The sequence below is a fragment of the Leucoraja erinacea genome, chromosome 14 (genome assembly GCF_028641065.1).
Source record: "Leucoraja erinacea ecotype New England chromosome 14, Leri_hhj_1, whole genome shotgun sequence".
Taxonomy (NCBI): domain Eukaryota; kingdom Metazoa; phylum Chordata; class Chondrichthyes; order Rajiformes; family Rajidae; genus Leucoraja; species Leucoraja erinaceus.
In genome coordinates, this window is record NC_073390.1 from 44,843,048 (window position 1) to 44,863,114 (window position 20,067).

The following is a 20,067-nucleotide window of genomic DNA, read 5'->3' on the forward strand; positions in this document are numbered from 1 at the left end:
ACCTATTTTCTATGTTTCATTTAATTACCTTAAGGGAGGCACGGTGGTGCAGCGGTAGAGTTGCTGCCTCACAGTGCCAGAGACCCGGGTACGATCCCGACTATGGATGCTGTCTGTATGGAGTTTGCACGTTCTCCGTGACCTGCGTGGGTTTCCTCCGGGATCTTCGGTTTCCTTCCACACTGTAAAGGTGTACAGGTTTGTAGGGTAATTGGCTTGGCATAAAATGTAAAATCGTCCCTAGTGTGTGTAGGGTAGCGTTAATGTTCAGGGATCGCTGGTCGGTGCAGACTCTGTTTTCCCGCTGTATCTCCAAACTCAACTAAACCTTTAGAAATGTAATCCTGTCAACCAGGAACAGAATGTTTTTGAATTACATTATACAATACAGAATGATCACAACCCAGACTACTCCGTCATTCAATCATAGCTGATCTATCTTTCCCTCTCCAACACATTCTCCTGCCTTCTCCCCAAAACCTTTGATACCGTTATTAATCAGGAATCTGGAGTTTAGAAGGATGTGGGGGGGATCGTATAGACACATATAAAATTATAAAAGGACTGGACAAGCTAGATGCAGGAAAAATGTTCCCAATGTTGGGCGAGTCCAGAACCAGGGGCCACAGTCTTAGAATATAGGGGAGGCCATTTAAGACTGAGGTGAGAAGAAACTTTTTCACCCAGAGATTTGTGAATTTGTGGAAATCCCTGCCACAGTTGAGTTTAGTTTATTGTCACGTGTACCGAGGTACAGTGAAAAGCTTTTTGTTGAGTGCTGACCAGTCAGTTGGAAGACAATATGTGATTGCAATCGAGCCATTTACAGTGTACAGATGTAGATGATGAAAGGAATAATGTTTAGTGCGAGATAAAGTCTGGTCAAAGACAGTTTGAGTGTTTCCAATGAGGTCGATAGTAGATCAGGACTGCTCTCTTGTTGTGGTAGGATGATTCAGTTGCCTGATAACAGCTGGGAAGAAACTGTCCCTGAATCTGGAGGTGTGCGTTTTCACACTTGTATATCTTTTGCCCGATGGGAGAGGGGAGAAGAGGGAGTGGCCGGGGTGCGACTCGTCCTTGATTATGCTGCTGCCCTCGCACTGGCCTGTTGCGTATATTGATGACCTGGGAGGAAAAAAATATGATTAGTATGGGCGTCAGGGGTTACGGGGGAGAAGGCAGGAGAATGGGGTTAGGAGGGAGAGATAGATCAGCCATGATTGAATGGTGGAGTAGACTTGTTGGGCCGAATGGCCTAATTTTTCTCGCATCACTTACAAACGTATGAGGTACTCCAAAAATTTAATACGGGAGAGAATTTTATTAGATGGATTAAGCTACTTTACGATAGACCTACGGCAAGAATATTAACTAACAATACGCTATCTCCAAAATTTTACTTATCAAGGGGTAATAGGCAAGGGTGTGCCTTATCACCATTGCTATTTGCCCTTATGATAGAACCGCTGGCCGAAAGGATTAGAAATCACCCGAATATTCACGGATATAACACTAAGAACTCAAAGAATAAAATTTCATTATATGCTGATGATATCCTTTTATATATTACTAATACACAAACGAGTATACCCACATTATTAACATTAATTGAGGAATTCGGCTCTTTTTCAGGATATAAAATAAATTGGAATAAAAGCGAAATTATGTCTTTAAAACCACAGGATTCGAGACACTTACTAAAATTTCCTTTCAAAATTGCAACAGAAAAATTCAAGTACCTGGGTATTCAAATTCCGAGAAGACACAAATCATTATTTAGTGCCAATTTTATACCACTATTAAATAAACTGAATGATACGATTAAATTTTGGAAAACGCTTCCGCTCTCATTGATAGGTAGAATTAACGCTATAAAAATGACTTTCTTACCACAATTAATATATTTGTTTCAAGCGATCCCAATATATATTCCAAAATATTTTTTCAAAAAATTAGATTCCACTATCACTAATTTTATATGGGACTACAGAACACATAGAATTCAACGAAAGCATTTGTGCAAATCTAAAGAAGTTGGGGGTTTATCATTACCTAACTTTATATATTACTACTGGGCAGTGCATATTAAGAACATAATGTACTGGCTGGATAGTTCCACTCAGCAGTTGGAGTGGATAAGAATGGAGAAAGAGGAGTGCTATCCGCACGATATAGGAACGATCCTGCTCTCACTGATAAAATTGAATAGTATAATATATAAGAAGAACCCAATTATTCACAATATAATAAGAATTTGGAAACAAATAAAAGTATCCTTGAAATTAAATAATTTATCAGTACTAACCCCACTATTGAACAACCCCGCATTCAAACCTTCTCTCATCGACAACACATATCAACAATGGGATAGACTGGGGATTAGGAAAGTAGGGGATATGTATGAAGTGGGCAAACTGTTATCATTTCAACAATTAAAATTAAAATTTAAATTGAAGGATAATCAATATTTTAAATATATACAGGTATGTGACTTTATGAAGAAATATACACATAGATTTCAAACTATATTTTTAGATCCTTTAGAAGAAGCAATGAATATTAAGGCTGATTCACAAAAATTAATATCATACTTTTATAATAATATATTAAATAGAGAATCACCCTCAACAGAAGCATTAAGGGAAGATTGGGAACATGAGCTAATGATAAAGATCTCGAAGGATAGATGGGAAAAGTATTTGATGAATACACATAACTGTTCTATTAATGCAAGACATAATTTAATTCAATTCAAATTATTACATAGACTATATTATTCAAAAACGAGGTTGAATAAATTTTATCCAAACGTCTCTCCCAGATGCGATAAATGTTTGTTTCAAAACGCTAATATAACACATTCATTTGTAGGATGTACAAAGTTGAATAAATTTTGGAGTGATATATTTGATATATTTACAAAGCTTTTCAAGTCAAGAATAGAACCCAAAACGGAATGGATTATATTTGGAATAATGGGAGAAGATACCAATTTAAATAAAGATCAAAATGTTTTTTTTTAATTATGGGTTAATAATTGGAAAGAAATTGATACTTAAATTTTGGAAAAATACAACCACACCAACTGTTAAAATGTGGATTAGGAATATGATGGACATAGCACGCCTTGAAGAAATGAGACTCCGACTAATAGATAAATATGACCAATTCTTAAGGAGTTGGTCTCCTTTCATCGACTTTTTGGAATCATGTGATGCAGCGGTACCGTAAAGATTGCTGATTTCAGTTCATGACGCATATAGATCTACATCTCCGAATACAGATTTGAAAATTTCTCTTTTAAGGGGCCTTCTCTTCTATTTCTACTTTCCACTTTCTCTCTTCCTTTTTTATTTTTTATATACACACTTCACGTTTTTCTACTCTCTACCATCTATTTTTCCACTTTTTCCTCTTTCTATTGTTTTCTTTTTCTTGTCCTGCTTACTTCCTTCTCATAACATAAAACTAGAGGTTGTACATATAATGGATTACGGTATTACATAGTTGGCACCTAAAATTAGCTTCCACTGTACTGTTTTGTGCTGTATTAACTTCTAATAAAATAAACAAAAAACAAAAAAAACAAACGTATGAGGTTATGATCCACAAACGAAACTAAAATACCACAGATAATGTGAAACAGGAATAAAATCGGAAATGCCGGGAATACTCGGCAAGTCAGACGGTATCCAGGGAGAGATAAATAAGTTCTCTGTCTTGTGATGCTGTTTGATCTGCTAGCTTTTCCCACTATGTAATGTTTGTACAGCTGCTACTGTTTACTTTCATTTAACAAAGGTTCTTCTATAGAATATCCATCAAGTGGTCCATGTAAATATTGGACTACCTGCTAGAAATCCCTGGCCAAGGTTTCTCTGATATTTAAGAAGGTTTTCTTGGCATCAGAGAGTGAGAGAACGAGAGTCGGGATCAATGGGGTTTTTTTTGGCTGGGAGGATATAACTCATGGAGTTCCGCAAGGATCAGTTCTTGGTTCCAAATTATTTACTATTTAAAAAAAAAAAGACTTGGAGAAGGGAGCAAAGGTTAAGCCAAGTCGGCCAATGAGAGGCGGAAGGAAGGGCGGCGCGGAGGCGCAGCAGTAGAGTCGCTGCCTCGCAGCGCCAGAGTCCCGGGTTCGATCCTGACTACGGGCGCTGTCTGTACAGAGTTTGTACGTTCTCCACGTGACCCACATGGGTTTTCCCCGGGATCGCCGGTTTCCTCCCACACTCCAAAGGCGTACAGTTTTGTCGGGTAATTGGCTTGGTGTAATCGTAAATTAGCGCCCATTAGTCCAGTCACTGGGTTTTCGGTGACCTGCTATGACTATGACAGTCGCCCAAAAGAATCGACTAGTGGGACAGGCCCTCGAGTCTTCAATGGATTTTACGAGATTACGTAAGAACTAATGAGTTGAGAGAGCGGTGATAATGAGCGGAGTTCACGCTGATCTCTGTTTCAGAGGGAAGGTGAACCGTCGCACGTCAAGCCAATAGTGGAAGAAGATGACGCCCCTGAAACGAGGGGAGGCGGAGGCGGAGAGGAGGTGGGGAGGCAACACGCTCAACATGAGAACTGGCACCGGAATCCACAGCCGGCAGAGACGGAGGGCGAGCAGACGGAGGAGGAAGGGCGGGACCACCGTGAGTGGGAGCAGGAAGATAAAGACCACACGGTGGAGCAGAGAGACACCCACAGACAACCTGATGAGGAAGAAGACGCGGAGAGTCACCCGCCTGACGACCAGGACGTTGGGAACGATCACACTGAGGAACGCGATCAACCCACAAATAGCCCCAGTGAGGTAATGTGTGTGTACACATGGATATGTTTAAGAAGGAACTGCAGATGCTGGAAAAATTGAAGGTAAATAAAAATGCGGGAGAAACTCAGCGGTTGAGGCAGCAGCTATGGAGTGAAGGTATTGGTGAGGTTTCAGGACACGACCCTTCTTCAGACGTTCTTCAGTCTGACGAAGAGCCTTGACCCGAAACGTCACCTATTCGCTCCATCGATGCTGCCTCACCCGCTGAGTTTCTCCCGCATTTTTATCTACCTATAAATGTGGATATGTCGCCCCTCTCTTTGATCTCTTTTCATTTATTTGTTCCATTAAACGTCCGACCACCCAACTTCGAACCCGGGTCTCTGGCGCCCTGTGGCAGCAACTATACCGCTGCGCCACTGTGTCACCCAAAGCCCTCTAGTCTTTGATATTCTAATCCTGGGGGCAAAAGAAGACACTGAACCAGCGTCTCCAGTTCCTTGTGTGACCATGTGGGATATTTTGTTTGGAGTTCCATGCATCAGTAATTTCGTGCCATTACAGATATCTGGCATCAGGGGGCAGCAGAGGGGTGATATGCTGCCTTACAAAGGTCCCCCCATCCTCGTAGACACTAAATGCTGGAGTAGCTCAGCGGGACAGGCAGCATCTCTGGAGAGAAGGGATGGGTGACGTTTCGAGTCGAGACCCTTCTACCACCTCGTAGAATAGAGACCGTTTCAGGAAGTGAATGGTAGTGGATGAATCGAGAGCAATCTCGAGGACAGATCCTGAAGCAGAATTAAAAGATATAGGAGAAAAGTTTGAGTGGCAGGGTGGCCCAGCGGTAGAGTTGCTGCCTTACAGCATTAAAGACCAAGGTTCCTTCCTGACTATGGGTGCTGTCTGTGCGGAGTGTGTACGCTCTCCCCGTGACCTGTGTGGGTTTTCTCCGAGATCTTTGGTTTGCTCCCACACGCCAAAGACGTACAGGTTTGTAGGTTAATTGGCCTGGAATAATTGTAAAAATTGTCCCGAATGTGTGTAGGATAGTGTTAATGTGCGGGGATCGCTGGTCGGCGCAGACACGGTGGGCCGAAGAGACTGTTTCTGCACTGTATCTCTAAACTAAGCTAAACTAAAAAAGAAATGACAAAGGATGAACAGCAGCAACACAATCAAAGTAATTCAAAATTCGTCCTTAGATTAAGTCTATATTTTTTTTGAAACGTAATTTTATCGTATTAGCTTTTTTATAAGTCCTATAGCAGCTTGTTCCAGGTGTGGACTACTCTCTGAGTGAAAACGTTTCAACTGAGTTCTCACTTAAATTACTCCCTCACCTCGCCTACGCCCTCCCTATGGCCCAAGCCCAGGTAACATCATAGTGAATCTTTCCTGCAGCCTTTCCAAGTTAATGACATCTATTCTGTATCTGAGTGGCCAGAACTGCTCATAGTACACCAAGCCTGATCTCACCAATTCAACAGTGGTTTGTGGACACCGCCCAGACCATCACACAAACCAACCTCTCTTCCAAACCAGTAAAGTCCGATCAAAGTTAGCCCAAGGGTCACCAATGAGGTAGATAGTAGTTCAGGACTGCTCTCTAGTTATGGTAGGATGGTTTAGTTGCCTGAAAACAGCTGGGAAGAAACTGCCCGTGAATCTGGAGGTTATAGAGATGATAATGTATTTTAATAATTCAAGGTGTCTTTAGTCTAATGTTGTGTAGCCCAGACAATGTGGGCTGATGGGCCTGTTCCTGTGCTGTACTGTTTTATGTTGTAAATATGTGTTTTCCTAATGCTGGGATATTTTGCATAAGAATGCAGAATTTAAAGTTCACATTGGATAGATAGAAGTGTACAAAGTGCTGGAGTAACATCAGCGGGTCAGGCAGCATCCCTGGAGAACATGGATAGATGATGTTTTATGTCAGGGCCCTTGTTCAGACTTGGTCTACACAAGGTCAGCAGAAAGGTGCAGCTGGTAGTGTTGCTACCTCACAGCGCCAGAGACCCATGTTCAATCCTGGCCTTGGGTGCTGTCTGTGTGGAGTTTGCACGTACTCCCTGTGACTGCGTGGGTTGTCTCCGGAGCTCCCACATCCCAAAGACGTCCAGGTTTTGGACATCACGAAAGTTGGATAGGACCATTGTGAACTGGTGATTGATGGTCGGTGAAGACTCGGAGGGTTTGTTTCCATGCTCTTTAACTCTTTTAGTCATAGTCATACAGTGTGGAAACAGGCCCTTCGGCCCAACTTACCCATGCCGCCCAACAAGCCCCATCTACATTAATCCCACCTGCCTGCATTTGGCCCACATCTCTCTAAACCTTTCCTATCCATGAATCTGTCCAAATCAATATGGGCGGTCACGGTGGCACAGCGGTATTGCTGTCATCGATCCCGACTACGGGTGCTGTCTGTACGGAGTTTGTACGTTCTCCCCGTGACCTGCATGGGTTTTCTCCGAGATCTTTGGTTTCCTCCCACACTCCAAAGACGTACAGGTTTGTAAGTTAATTGGCTTGGTGTAAATTTGAAAATGGTCCCAAGTGTGCGTGTGTGTGTGTGTGTGTAGGATAGTGTTAGTGTGCGGGGATTGCTGGTCGGCACTGACCCGGTGGGCCGAAGAGCCTGTTTCCACGCTGAAAGTAAACAAATAGTTCAATGGCGCTTTTACTGTCACAGAAATAGTCCACTGATCCGGCAACATTTGTTAATGGACAATGAAGAGACCACATTTGGGAGACAATCAATTTCGATCAATCAATCTACTTGGGGGGGGAAGGAGTCCAGAACCAGGGGCCGCAGTTTACGAATAAGGGGTAAGCCATTTAGAACGGAGACGAGGAAACACTTCTTCACACAAAGTGTTGTGAGTCTGTAGAACTCTCTCCCTCAGTGGAGGCAGGTTCTCTGGATACTTTCAAGAGAGAGCTAGATAGGGCTCTTAAAGATAGCGGAGTCTGGGGATATGGGGAGAAGGCAGGAATGGGGTACTGATTGGGGATGATCAGCCCTGATCACATTGAATGGCGGTGCTGGCTCGAAGGGCCGAATGGCCTACTCCTGCACCTATTGTCTATTATTTAATTGTGGTGGAAGGAACTCCAGATGCTGCTTTACACCGAAGATGGACACAAAGTACTGGAGTAACTCAGCGGGACAGGCAGCAACTGGAGAAAAGGAATAGGTGACGTTTCGGGTTGAGATCCTTCTTCAGAATTGACTCGTTCAGAAGAAGTGTCTCGACCCGGAACGTCACCCATTCCTTTTCTCCAGAGGTGCTGCCTGTCACGCTGAGTTACTCCAGCATTTTGTGTCCATCTTCTGTTTATTTAATTGCTTTGCGGGGTTTTTTTTTATATGGGGAACAGACGAAACACAAGTCACCGTACGAGGAGCAGTTGGAGCAGCAGCATCTCGCGGAGTTACGGGAAGAGGAGGCACGCAGGCTGAAGGAGCGCCAGGATGCCCTGCACCAGCAGAGACTACGGGAGTACATGGATCGGCAGCAACGGCTACAGCAGGAGGAGAAGCGCAAGGAAGAGCTGGCGAGGCAGGAGCAGTTCAGGTGAGTCCCCGAGCAGCAACTCTCCCAACAAGTTCCCCGACAGCTCTCACCAACTTCTACAGATGCGCCTTAGAAAGCATCATGTCGGGACTCATCACAGCATGGTTTGGGGAACAGCTCCGTCCCAAGACGGCAAGAGATTGCACAGAATTGTGGACGCAGCCCAGTCCATCGCGCAAACCGACCTCCCTTCCATTGACTCCATTTACACCTCCCGCTGCCTCGGCAAGTCCAGCAGCATAATCAAGGACCAATCGCACCCTGGCTCCCTCTCCTCCCCTCTCCCATCGGGCAAGAGGTCCAGAAGTGTGAAAACGCACACCTCCAGATTCAGGGACAGTCTCTTCCCAGCTGTTATCAGGCAACTGAACCATCCTACCACAACCAGAGAGCAGTGCTGAACTACTTTCCACCTCATTGGTGACCCTCGGACTATCCTTGATCAGACTTTGCTGGCTTTACCTCGCACTAAACGTTATTCCCTTTTCATGTATCTATACACTGTAAATGGCTCAATTGCTATCACGTATTGTCTTTCTGCTGACCCGTTAGCACACAACAAAAGCTTTTCTCTCACTGTATGTCTAAAGTCCAAAGTCTAAAAGATACGGGCTGCGATCTATACAATTTTGTCTTTCGAGGTCCTCCTTCGTAATCTCTAAAAATTCACCAGCGGCAGCACGTCCGTTTTCCTGTCCTTGGCTTTTAATCGCTTCACAATTACTGTTTCGTTAGTTTGGAGACACAGCGCGGAAACGGGCCCGTCAGCACTCGGTGTCCTTGCGACCATCCATCACGCCGTACGCGAACACTATCCTACACACTGGCGCAATGTACAATTTACAGATGCTGTACAAACCTGCACATGTTTGGAGTGTCGGAGGAAACCTGAGAATCGAGGGGAAACTCGTGCCGGTCACGGGGAGAACGTAGGAGTCAAGATTATGTCATTGTCATGTGTCCCAGATAGAACAATGAAATTCTTACTTGCTGCAGCACAACAGAATATATAACAAAAACTCAGAAACAAAAACTCAGAACAAACAATAACAGTGTAGTAATAATAATAATAATAATAATAGTCTATTGTAGTTCATAGTTTATGAGGTTGTAGTGTTTAATAGCCTGATGGCTGTGGGGAAGATGCTGTTTCTGAACCTGGATGTTACAGTTCTCAGGTTCCTGTACCTTCTTCTCAATGGCAGTGGTGAAATGAGTGTGTGGCCAGGATGGTGTGGGTCTGATGATATTGGCTGCCTTTTTGAGGTAGCAACTGCGATAGGTCCCTTCGATGGTGGGGAGGTCGGAGCCGATGATGGACTGGGCTGTGTTTACAACTCTTTGTAGTCTTTTCCGCTCGTGGACGTTCAAGTTGCCGAACCAGGCCACGAAGCAACCAGTCGGCATGCTCTCTACTGTGCACCTGGAGGAGTTCAAGAGAATCCTCTTTGACCTACCGAATCTCCGCACATTGAGCCGCTGCAGTCAGGATGGAACCCGGGTCTCTGGCGCTGCGAGGCAGCAACTCTATCGCTGCGCCACTGTGCCGTTCCACGGGGCCTGTTGTGTTGGTGGGTTTACTGCGCTGGTCATTCATTGTTAACTGTATCGTTCCACAGGCGACAGGCGGACTTCCATCATGATGGTGCAGCTGCTGAAACTGAAGATGAACACGATGTGCGGGAGGAGGAGGAAGAAGAGGGTAAGGTGGAATCTAGGAATGGTCTCTCTTTGCCATCTCTACTCTTTATCACTCACTCTCCTCTGCCATTCAACCCCCACCTGTATCCACTTATCACTCGGCAGGTTTTGTCTCGTCCCCACCTCTATTCCATCTCCTCCCCACTCCGACCAGTTTGAAGAAGGGTCCCGGCCTGCAACGATGCCTGTCCTTTCCTTCTACGGATGTTGCCAGACTTTACAGCTGTACCACACAAAGCACACTGTCGGCTAGCGTCACAGTGAGGTATAGGAACAGCTCTGTCCAAGACGGCGAGCAATAGCAGGCAGTTGTAGACATGTCCCAGTCCCTCGCCCAGACCAGACTCCCCACCATCGACTCCAGCTCCACTTCACGCTGCCTCGGAAAAGCAGCCAACATCATCAAAGACTTGTCCTGCCCCGGTCATTCCTTCTTCTCCCTGCTGTTGTCTAGCAGAAGGTACAGAAGCTTGAAAGTGCGCACCACCAGACTCAGGGACAGCTTCTTCCACTCTGCTATCAGGCCCTTCCATAAGCCATGGTACTGTCCGATTCACCTCTACCCCATTGCGGACATTGGACTTTGTCTCTGGGACTGATGCGCTACAATGCTGAGAACTATATTCTGCACTCTTTGCTCTACCTGTAGTACTTGAGTTTAGCTTGATTGTATTGATGTATAGTATTAACTGATGTGATTTGATGGTATACAGAACAAAGCTTTTCACTGTACCTCGGCACACGTGACGATAGTAAACCTTCCTCCCAGCTGAACAAAATGGCCGCACTAACAGCGAGCTGATCGGAATCATGTTCTGGCTTCTCCTCATGTCCACAGCAGGCATTAATAGTGCCCACTTACCCCCTTATCAATATGGTCTTTTGCGACAGGGGCACAGCGCGTAGAGTTGCTGCCTCACAGCGCGAGAGACCCGGGTTCGATCCCGACTACGGGTGCCGTCTGTAGGGCGTTTGTACGTTCTCCCCATGGGTGGGTTTTCTCCGGGTGCTCCAGTTTCCTCCCGCACCCCACAGGGTTGTTGGTTAATCGACTTCCGCGACCCTGACAAATTGTCCCTCGCGCGCACGTGCGGGGACGGTGCTGGTGTACGGGGTGGTCGCTGGTCGGCGCGGGCTCGGTGGGCCAATGGGCCCGTTCTGTAGCTGTATCTCCAGAAGTAATGTTAACTTAAGTACAGATTGGGCGAGTTGAGTAACAAAGTTTTCCATTGTTTGGATGCCAGTCGATGAAGAGAACAATCCACATGAGGAAGCTGAAGATCAAGACCCAGAGATCGTGAACGAGCAACATCAGACCGAGCATGAAGCTCTCAAGCAGCAGGTGAAGACCTCCTCAAAGTGATTTATAATTTGTGTCGGGCAGATTGTTGCAATATATAATGCATTCAAACGGTGCAGCACAAGAACGGGCCCTTCAGCCCACCCCTGTCATAGAAACATAAAATATAGGTGCTGGAGGAGGCCATTCGGCCCTTCGAGCCAGCACCGCCATTCATTGTGATCATGGCTGATTGTCCCCAATCTATAACCCGTGCCTGCCTTCACCCCATATCCCTTGATTCCACTAGCCCCTAGAGCTCTATCTAACTCTCTCTTAAATCCATCCAGTGATTTGGCCTCCACTGCCCTCTAGGGCAGGGAATTCCACAAATTCACAACTCTCTGGGTGAAAACGTTTTTTCTCACCTCAGTCTTAAATGGAATCCCCTTTATTCTAAGACTGTGGCCCCTGGTTCTGGACTCACCCAACATTGGGAACATTTTTTCTGCATCTAGCTTGTCCAGTCCTTTTATAATTTTATATGTGTCTACAAGATACCCCCCCTCATCCTTCTAAACTCCAGTGAATACAAGCCTAGTCTTTTCAATCTTTCCTCAAATGACAGTCCCGCCATCCCAGGGATCAATCTCGTGAACCTACGCTGCACTGCCTCAATCACATGTCTATGCCGATCATGAAGCCAAGACCATCTCGTATCTGCCTGCACACAGTCCATGTCCCTCCATTCCCTGCATGTCCTCGTATCTACCCAAATGTCTCGTAAAAACCCCCATCGTCTCTGCCTCCCACCACCCCCGCAGTGTGTTCCAGGCACCCACCACTCGCTGTGTAAAACAAAAACTTCCCTTTAAAGTTTCTACCTAATAATGTCAAAGGTATAGACAATAGGTACAGGAGTAGGCCATTCGGCCATTCGCCAGCACCGCCTTCAATGTGATCATGGCTGGTCATCTACAATCAGTACCCCGTTCCTGCCTTCTCCCCATATCCCCTGACTCCGCTATCTTTAAGAGCTCTATCTAACTTTCTCTTGAAAGCATCAAGAGAATTGGCCTCCACTGCCTTCTGAGGCAGAGAATCCCACAGATTCACAACTCTCTGGGTGAAAAAGTTTTTCATCATCTCCGTTCTAAATGGCCGACCCATATGGCCTCTAGTATTTGGTTTCTCCATCCTGGGATAAAGGTGGCGGCTGACATTCCTATCTCTGCCTCTCTAAAATGTATACACTTCTGTCATATATTCCATGATCACATTGAATGGCGGTGCTGGCTCGTAGGGCCGAATGGCCTACTCCTGCACCTATTGTCTATTATCAGGTCTCCCCGTGACTTCTAGCATTCCAGAGAAAACTGTTCAAGTCCGTCCAAACTCTCCCTGTGGCTAATACCCTCAAATACCTCCTGATACAGGCGTCATTCAGATGAGATGGGCATAAAATGCTGGAGTAACTCAGCGGGACAGGCAGCATCTCTGGAGAGAAGGAATGGGTGACGTTTCGAGTCACCCATTCCTTCTCCAGAGATAGAAGCATCGAAACATGGAAAATAGGTGCAGGAGTAGCTGAAGAAGGGTCTCGCCCTGAAACGTCACCCATTCCTTTTATCCAGAGATGCTGCCTGTCCCGCCGAGTTACTCCAGCATTTTGTGACTATCTTCGGTGTAAATCAGCATCTGCAGTTCCTTCCTAGACATGTCATTCTGATAAACCCCCTCTACAGCCTTTTCAAAACTTCCACATCCTTCCGGGAATGGGCCGAATAGCACTGCGTGCAATACTCCAAATGCGGCCTAAATGACGTGTGATGGAAATGCATGGTGACTTCCTGTTCCTTATTTTCAATGCCACAACCTGTAAAAGCATGCACACCTTTGCTACCACTCTCTATCTGTGTCGCCAATTTACGGGTCTGAAGAAGAGCTCCGACCCAAAATGTTACCTGTTCCTTCTCCCCGGAGATGTTGCCTGATCCGCTGAGTTATTCCAGCCTTTTGTGTCTTATGTCGAGTATCAATCAGCATTTGCGGATCTTTCCTACACTTTCAGGGAGTTTTAGGTCTTGGACTCCAAGATTCATCCGTACCGCTGTGCCATTAAGGATCCCTGTGTACATCAATGCTGTTAACACAGGCTTGTCCACCAACAAGTTTACAACCCAGTGGTATAAATATTGATTTCTCTAACTTCAAGTCACCCTTGCATCCCCGCTCTCTCCGTCCCTCCCCCACTCAAGTCGTGTTACCAGCTTCAAAGTCGTCTTGTTGAGTCTCATTGTTGGTAACCCGTTTTCACCTAGCCCATAGCTGACAATGGCTACATTGCCGTCCCGTTACTAGAAAATGCCGGATGAACAATAGCTGAGTGTCGTACATGCAACTGGACAAGGTGTAAAGAGTGGAGCATCTGCTGTAGTGTAATTCTCCTGCTGTATATGATCATAACATTGTCAGAAGACCACAGGCGTTTTGCTGTGAACATGATAATTTGATTTTTATTTTATGCATGGGGCAGATTTTTTTTTGTGTTACTTAAAATTAAATGTTGTTGCAATGCATCTAGTGTTGCTTGTGCTAAATGTGCAATGTGTGTGTGTGTGTGTGTCGTAGAGTCACATGACACGGAAACAGGCCCTTCGGCCCAACTTGGCCGTAACCCATCGACACTAGTCCCATTTCCCCGCGTTTGACTCGTATCCCTCTCACTTTCCCCATCCATGTAGGAGCAGAATTAGACCATTCGGCCCATTCAGTCATGGCTGATCTATCTTTCCCTCTCAACCCCATTCTCCTGTCTTCACCATGTAACCTATGGCACACCTTAAAAATCAAGTATCTGTTATTCTCTCTCCATCCCCTTCTGTGTTCTCCCACTAGTCGTACTGTCTCTGCCTACATTCTATCTTTGTAATCCGATGAAAGTGGCAGAGAATGCCTGGGCAGAGTGGATATGGGGAGGATGTTTCCACTGGTGGAAGAGTTTAGGACCAGAGGTCATCGCCTCAGAATTAAAGGACGTTCCTTCAGGAAAGAGATGAGGAGGAATCTCTTCAGTCAGAGGCTGGTGAATTTGTGGAATTCTTTGCCACAGAAGGCTGTGGAGACCAAGTCAATGGTTATATTTAAGGCAGAGACAGATAGATTCTTGATTAGTTCGGGTGTCAGCGGTGATGGGGAGTGGGCTGGGAGAATGGGGTTGGGAGGGAGAGATAGATCAGCCATCATTGAATAGCGGAGTAGACTTGATGGGCCGAATGGCCTAATGAAATGGATGCAATGTAATGGAAGAATGGGGAGAGAGTGACATTGGAGAGGCCTCATTTGGAGTATTGTGTTCAGTTTTTGGTCACCCTGCTATTGGAAGGATGCCATTAGACTGGGAAGGGTGCAGAGAAGATCGACAAGGCCATTGCCAGGACTCGATTAGTACGGGTGTCGGGGGTTATGGGGAGAAGGCAGGAGAATGAGGTTGGGAGGGAAAGATAGATCAGTCATGATTGAATGGCGGAGTAGACTTGATGGGCTGAATGGCCTAATTCTGCTCCTATCACTTCTGAATTTAATAGAACAGCTGAATGAAGGCTGCATGAACTCTGAGACCAAGCTGATGAAATATTGACAGGCAAAGTGGCTTTGATTTTTGATTAGTTAAATAATGTCGGGGAATGATGGCGAGAAGGAAATTGAGAAACATTATCTGGGGAAAGAGACCCATCTTTTTTCATGATTGAATTTTTTAAATCGACATGTGATGGGCTGAATGGTTTTGATTCCTTTCTTTAATATTCTGAAGATGAACAGCTGCAGTGTATTTCCCATTGAGTCTGAGAGCACACTTATGAATCCATTGATAGAGATACAAGGGCTGCAGATTTTAGTCGGTTAAAAAAAAGAGCGGTGCATGAAAACTCAGAGGGGTTGTTTAAGCATTCCCTGGACGAACATGGATATTTGGTTGACAAGAAGGAAACACTAAGCTGTCTCAATTTTGGGTTTTGACCCGAAAATCGCCTATCCATGTTGCATATCTAACAGAGATAAGAAGCACACTTTTTATCCATTATAGAGATTGTGAATCTGCAGATGCTGGTCTGCCAAAAAAAAGGTGGTGGAGGCCGATTTACTGGATGCTTTCAAGAGAGTTAGATAGAGCTTTTAAAGATAGCGGAGTCAGGAGATATGGGGAGAAGGCAGGAACTGGGTATTGATTGTGGATGATCAGCCATGATCACAGTGAATGGCGGTGCTGGCTCGAGGGACCGAATTGGCCTACTCCTGTGGTGAATCTCTGGAACTCTCTGCCTCAGAAGGTGGTGGAGGCCGATTTACTGGATGCTTTCAAGAGAGAGTTAGATAGAGCTTTTAAAGATAGCGGAGTCAGGAGATATGGGGAGAAGGCAGGAACGGGATACTGATAGTGGATGATCAGCCATGATCACAGTGAATGGCGGTGCTGGCTCGAGGGGCCGAATTGGCCTACTCCTGCACCTATTGTCTATTCTCCAGAGCTGCTGCCTGACCCGCTGAGGTACTCCAGCACTTTGAGCCTTTATTTATATATTATCTTCTGTTCTCAAATCTGGTGCTTTATCAACAAAGCCTGGCCTTGATCCGTTGCTGTAGCCGTTGCTGGAAGCTTCATGCCTACACTGTTGGTTCTGTCATCAACTAAAATAAAGCTCATTGTACAAGGTGGCCCATTTAGTTTTGTCTTTCATGCTTGTTTACTGTGTGTCGGACTTTTTTTCCTCTTGTTTGTAACTGTGGACATCGGTCATCTCCTGAGTCTGTCCATATAAGTGCAGAAATGTGTGCTGACTATGTTGTACCGCTTGGAAGTGCCATTTGGTTAGCAGTTCCACCTTAAGGATGATATGTAAACCAAGACGTCACCTGCCTCTCTTGCCGATGTACAGTATCCCACGTAACTACATCAAAGTAGAGCAAGGGGTCTTAATTCCTGGTGACCCTACATCTAACATCTACCTCGTTGCGGACATTGGACTTTGTCTACGGAACTAGTGAGAGAGTCTAGAACCAGAGGGCACAGCCTTGGAAAAAGTGGACATACTTTATCCTTGATCAGTTCCTCTGCAGTCAGTGTGTGGTTGGGTTAACATGTGATGAGCGTTTGTCGGCACGGGACCTGTACTCGCTGGAGTTTAGAAGTATGAGCGGGAACCTCATTGAAACGTACCGAATAGTGAAAGACCTTTGTAGAGTAAATATGGAGAGGGTGTTTCCACTAGTGGGAGAGTCTAGGACCAGAGATCATAGCCTTAGAATGAAAGGATGTACCTTTAGAAAGGAGATGAGGAGGAATTTCTTTAGTCAGAGGGTGGTGAATCTGTAGAATTCATTGGCACAGACAGCTGTGGAGGCCATGTCAATGGATATTTTTAAGGGCGAGATTGACAGATTCTTGATTAGTACGGGTGTCATGGGTTATGGGGAGAAGGCAGGAGAATGGGGTTAGGAGGGAGAGATAGATCAGGCACGATTGAATGGCGGAGTGGACTTGATGGGCCGAATGGCCTAATTCTACTCCTATCACTGATGACTTATGACCTTAAAACTAAACCATCATATTGCAAGCTTAGCACACGAGCCCAGGAATAAATTCCCAAGACTTAAAATGATACCAAAAATATAGAAATTCAATGACAATACACACGCAGGCACACATAAATATGACTCGTATGCACTCTCTATATGTTGACATTTATGTGGGCAGGAAGGGTTTAGAGACAAATAGAACTACCTATATAGTCGTATATATATGGGAAATAAGGGTTTAGAAGGCTATGGGCCAAATGCAGTAGCATAGGACCAGCTATATTGTTATGTATAATACAGGCATATACTGTATGGAGATTGGAAGGATTTATGAGGCTATGGGCCGAATGCAGGCAAATGAGGTGGGCGCAACATGCCAACTTGGTCAGCATGGACGAGATGGGCCGAAGGGCCTGTTTCCATGCTGTATACCTCCACGAATCTCTGAGCAACAATGTTCAGCATATATGTGAACAATAGGTGCAGGAGTAGGCCATTCGGCCCTTCGAACCAGCACCACCATTCAATGTGATCATGGCTGATCATCCCCGTTTAGTACCCCGTTCCTGCCTTCTCCCCATATCCCCTGACTCCGCTATCGTTAAGAGCCCTATCTAGCTCACCAATGCTAGAACACCAATGGTACTAGCACATATTAATTTAGTAAGTGATAGGAGCAGAGTTAGGCCATTCAGCCCATCAAGCCTACTCCACCATTCAATGATGGCTGATCTATCTCTCCCTCCCAACTCCATTCCCCAGCCTTCTCCCCGTAACCCCTGACACCCGTACTAATCAAGAATCTATCTATCTCCGCCTTAAAAATATCCACTGACTTGGCATCCACAGCCTTCTGTGACAAAGAATTCCACAGATTCACCACACTCTGACTAAAGAAATTCCTCCTCATCTCCTTCCTAAAAGAACGTCTTTTAATTCTGAATGCGCGGTTGGTTGTGGCACTGGAATCTCTCTGGCCCGAGTGTGGGCTCTGGTTCCTGGTGCGTGGGGAGGCCTCAACTGGAACTGGAGGTGCGCCCAGTCAGTGGACTCTGGTCGCCAGGTTGCCAGAAGCGGTGTGGTCCACTGCCCAGTCAACCAGTACTGTAGGAAGGAACTGCAGATGCTGGTTTAAACCAAAGATGGATACAAAATGCTGGAGCGACTCAGCGGGACAGACAGCATCCCTGGAGAGAAGGAGTGGCCGTTGTTTCGGGTTGAGACCCTTCAAACCCAAAGGTCACCCATCCCTTGTATCCAGAGACGCTGCCTTGCCCGCTGAGTTACTCCAGCATTTGTGTCAAAATCTTCAGTCAACCAGTGCACTCCCTGCCTCTGCCGATCTGCCCCAACAATTGTCTCCATTTCCACCTCCTGCACAAGAAACCAAATGGTTGGGACTCAAAGTGCTGGAGTAACTCAGCGGGCCAGGCAGCATCCCTGGAGAACACGATAGATGACGCTTAAAGTAGAGACCCATCTTCAGACTCTGATGTAGCAATGTTACAAAAAATTTTGAGATTTAAAAAAATCAAGTCTGCAATTTATCCCATCAAATAAAGCACAAAAATAAGTTTAATTTGACACCTAATTCACTTTCATATCTTCAGTATTAAAAATGTTATGACCATTTTCATACTCGGAAATTAGCATCTTGTTCCCTATTGATTTTCCATTGACTTAACACAAAAGCTGTGATCGAGGACAGTGAAATGGCCATAACTTTCTTAAAAATTAAGAGAACTGAAAGAAATGTTCAGTTATTATAGATTGAAGCATTCTGAAACAAATATGAAACAATCTTACTTGGACGACTTAAAATTAAAACATATAATTAGTTACTACCCAATTGTAGCTAATTCCAAACTTCAATTACTAGATCTAAACATCTATCCATTTCTTAAGAAAAGATTAACATTTTTAAATAGCCTAAGTGTCCAAATAACATTCACAAAGAATTCACAATAAAACATGATTTCTAAATCTCATTTACATTAATTTATAGGCCAAATGGAAGGAATTTAGTGTTCAAATGCTGTAAATTAATGGCCATTTAAATCAGCTTTCGAGTGGGATCCTGTGGAACTCTGTGGAACGCGCTGGTTTGGAACATTCCCATTGCGGTAGATTTGTACCCCCATATGCCCAGAAAAATACTGCGGGATTTAATGGGACCCCAAATTAGCTACTCGCAACTTAAAACTTTGTATAAAGGGATCTTAAGAAGCCCTTTTTAATGTAAAAATAAACAACCTACCTTCCGTTGTCCCCTGTATGAGATCCGTCCCGTTGTCGGCGGTCGCGGATTTAGAGGATAATTTTTAACCTACTATGACAATTAAATTAACCAAATAAATTAAAAAATAGCTGCAGCGAACGAACCTCCAAGCGATTTTTCGTCAGCAACTAAGTAGGCTGAACAACCTCGATTTGAATAGCCTTGGGAAAATCTTGTTTTAAAACCGCCCTCCTCTCAACGGCGCCAAAATCACACGCACGGGCTGGGACAGATCTGCAGCGACGCTTAAAGTAGGTTTTGCAACATACCTATCTGATGGATTTACCACCAGCTCCCTTACATCGAGCAGTGCTGGGTGTAAGTTAAGGGCCTGTCCCACTTGGGCGACATTTTCTGCGACATCCCGAAAAGAGTTTGTCGCGGCGTGGTCGGTGTGTGACACGTGTAGTGATGCGCGATGTCTCCCTGCCGTGCCTGGATTTTGGAATGTTCAAAATCTTCAGGCGACATCTGGGTGTCTCATGTCGTGCGCCCTGTCACACGCTGACGTACGCTGTCCTGCGAGTGACGCTGACGTACGCTGTCCAGCGGGTGACGCTCACGTTAAATAAACAATTTATTTCTTAAAGTTACTGATCCTTAGATTTATTGTAGATACGTTCATTTCCAATGTGATTATTATACTTCGGTGTAACCTTATGTTGTGAAGGCGGGTGACGCCAGTGTCGTACAACTTGATGGTTTTTAGGGCAACTACGACGTCAGTCGCGGAAAGAAATTGCAAAATGGGACCGGCTCTTTAATGGTTCAGAGGTTTAAGAGAGAAGTGCTTGTGTCTTGAAAACTTACAAAACGTGAACAGATGACGTTTTAGGTCAGGACCATTGGCTGTCCCTGTTCTCCAGCGATACTG

The 20,067-nt window shown here is 45.2% G+C and overlaps 1 protein-coding gene across 4 annotated transcripts in view; it reads left to right on the forward strand.

Annotated features, from left to right (window-relative positions):
* The window catches only part of golim4a (golgi integral membrane protein 4a), a 59,819-nt gene that overhangs the window by 29,946 nt on the left and 9,806 nt on the right, over positions 1 to 20,067 (forward strand). For all 4 annotated transcript variants that reach the window (XM_055646312.1, XM_055646309.1, XM_055646311.1 and 1 more), the window contains exons 9-12: positions 4,472 to 4,813; positions 8,162 to 8,358; positions 9,978 to 10,060; positions 11,304 to 11,401. In XM_055646312.1, the coding sequence (XP_055502287.1) occupies positions 4,472 to 4,813; positions 8,162 to 8,358; positions 9,978 to 10,060; positions 11,304 to 11,401 (720 nt within the window). The remainder of the gene's footprint in view (positions 1 to 4,471; positions 4,814 to 8,161; positions 8,359 to 9,977; positions 10,061 to 11,303; positions 11,402 to 20,067) is intronic.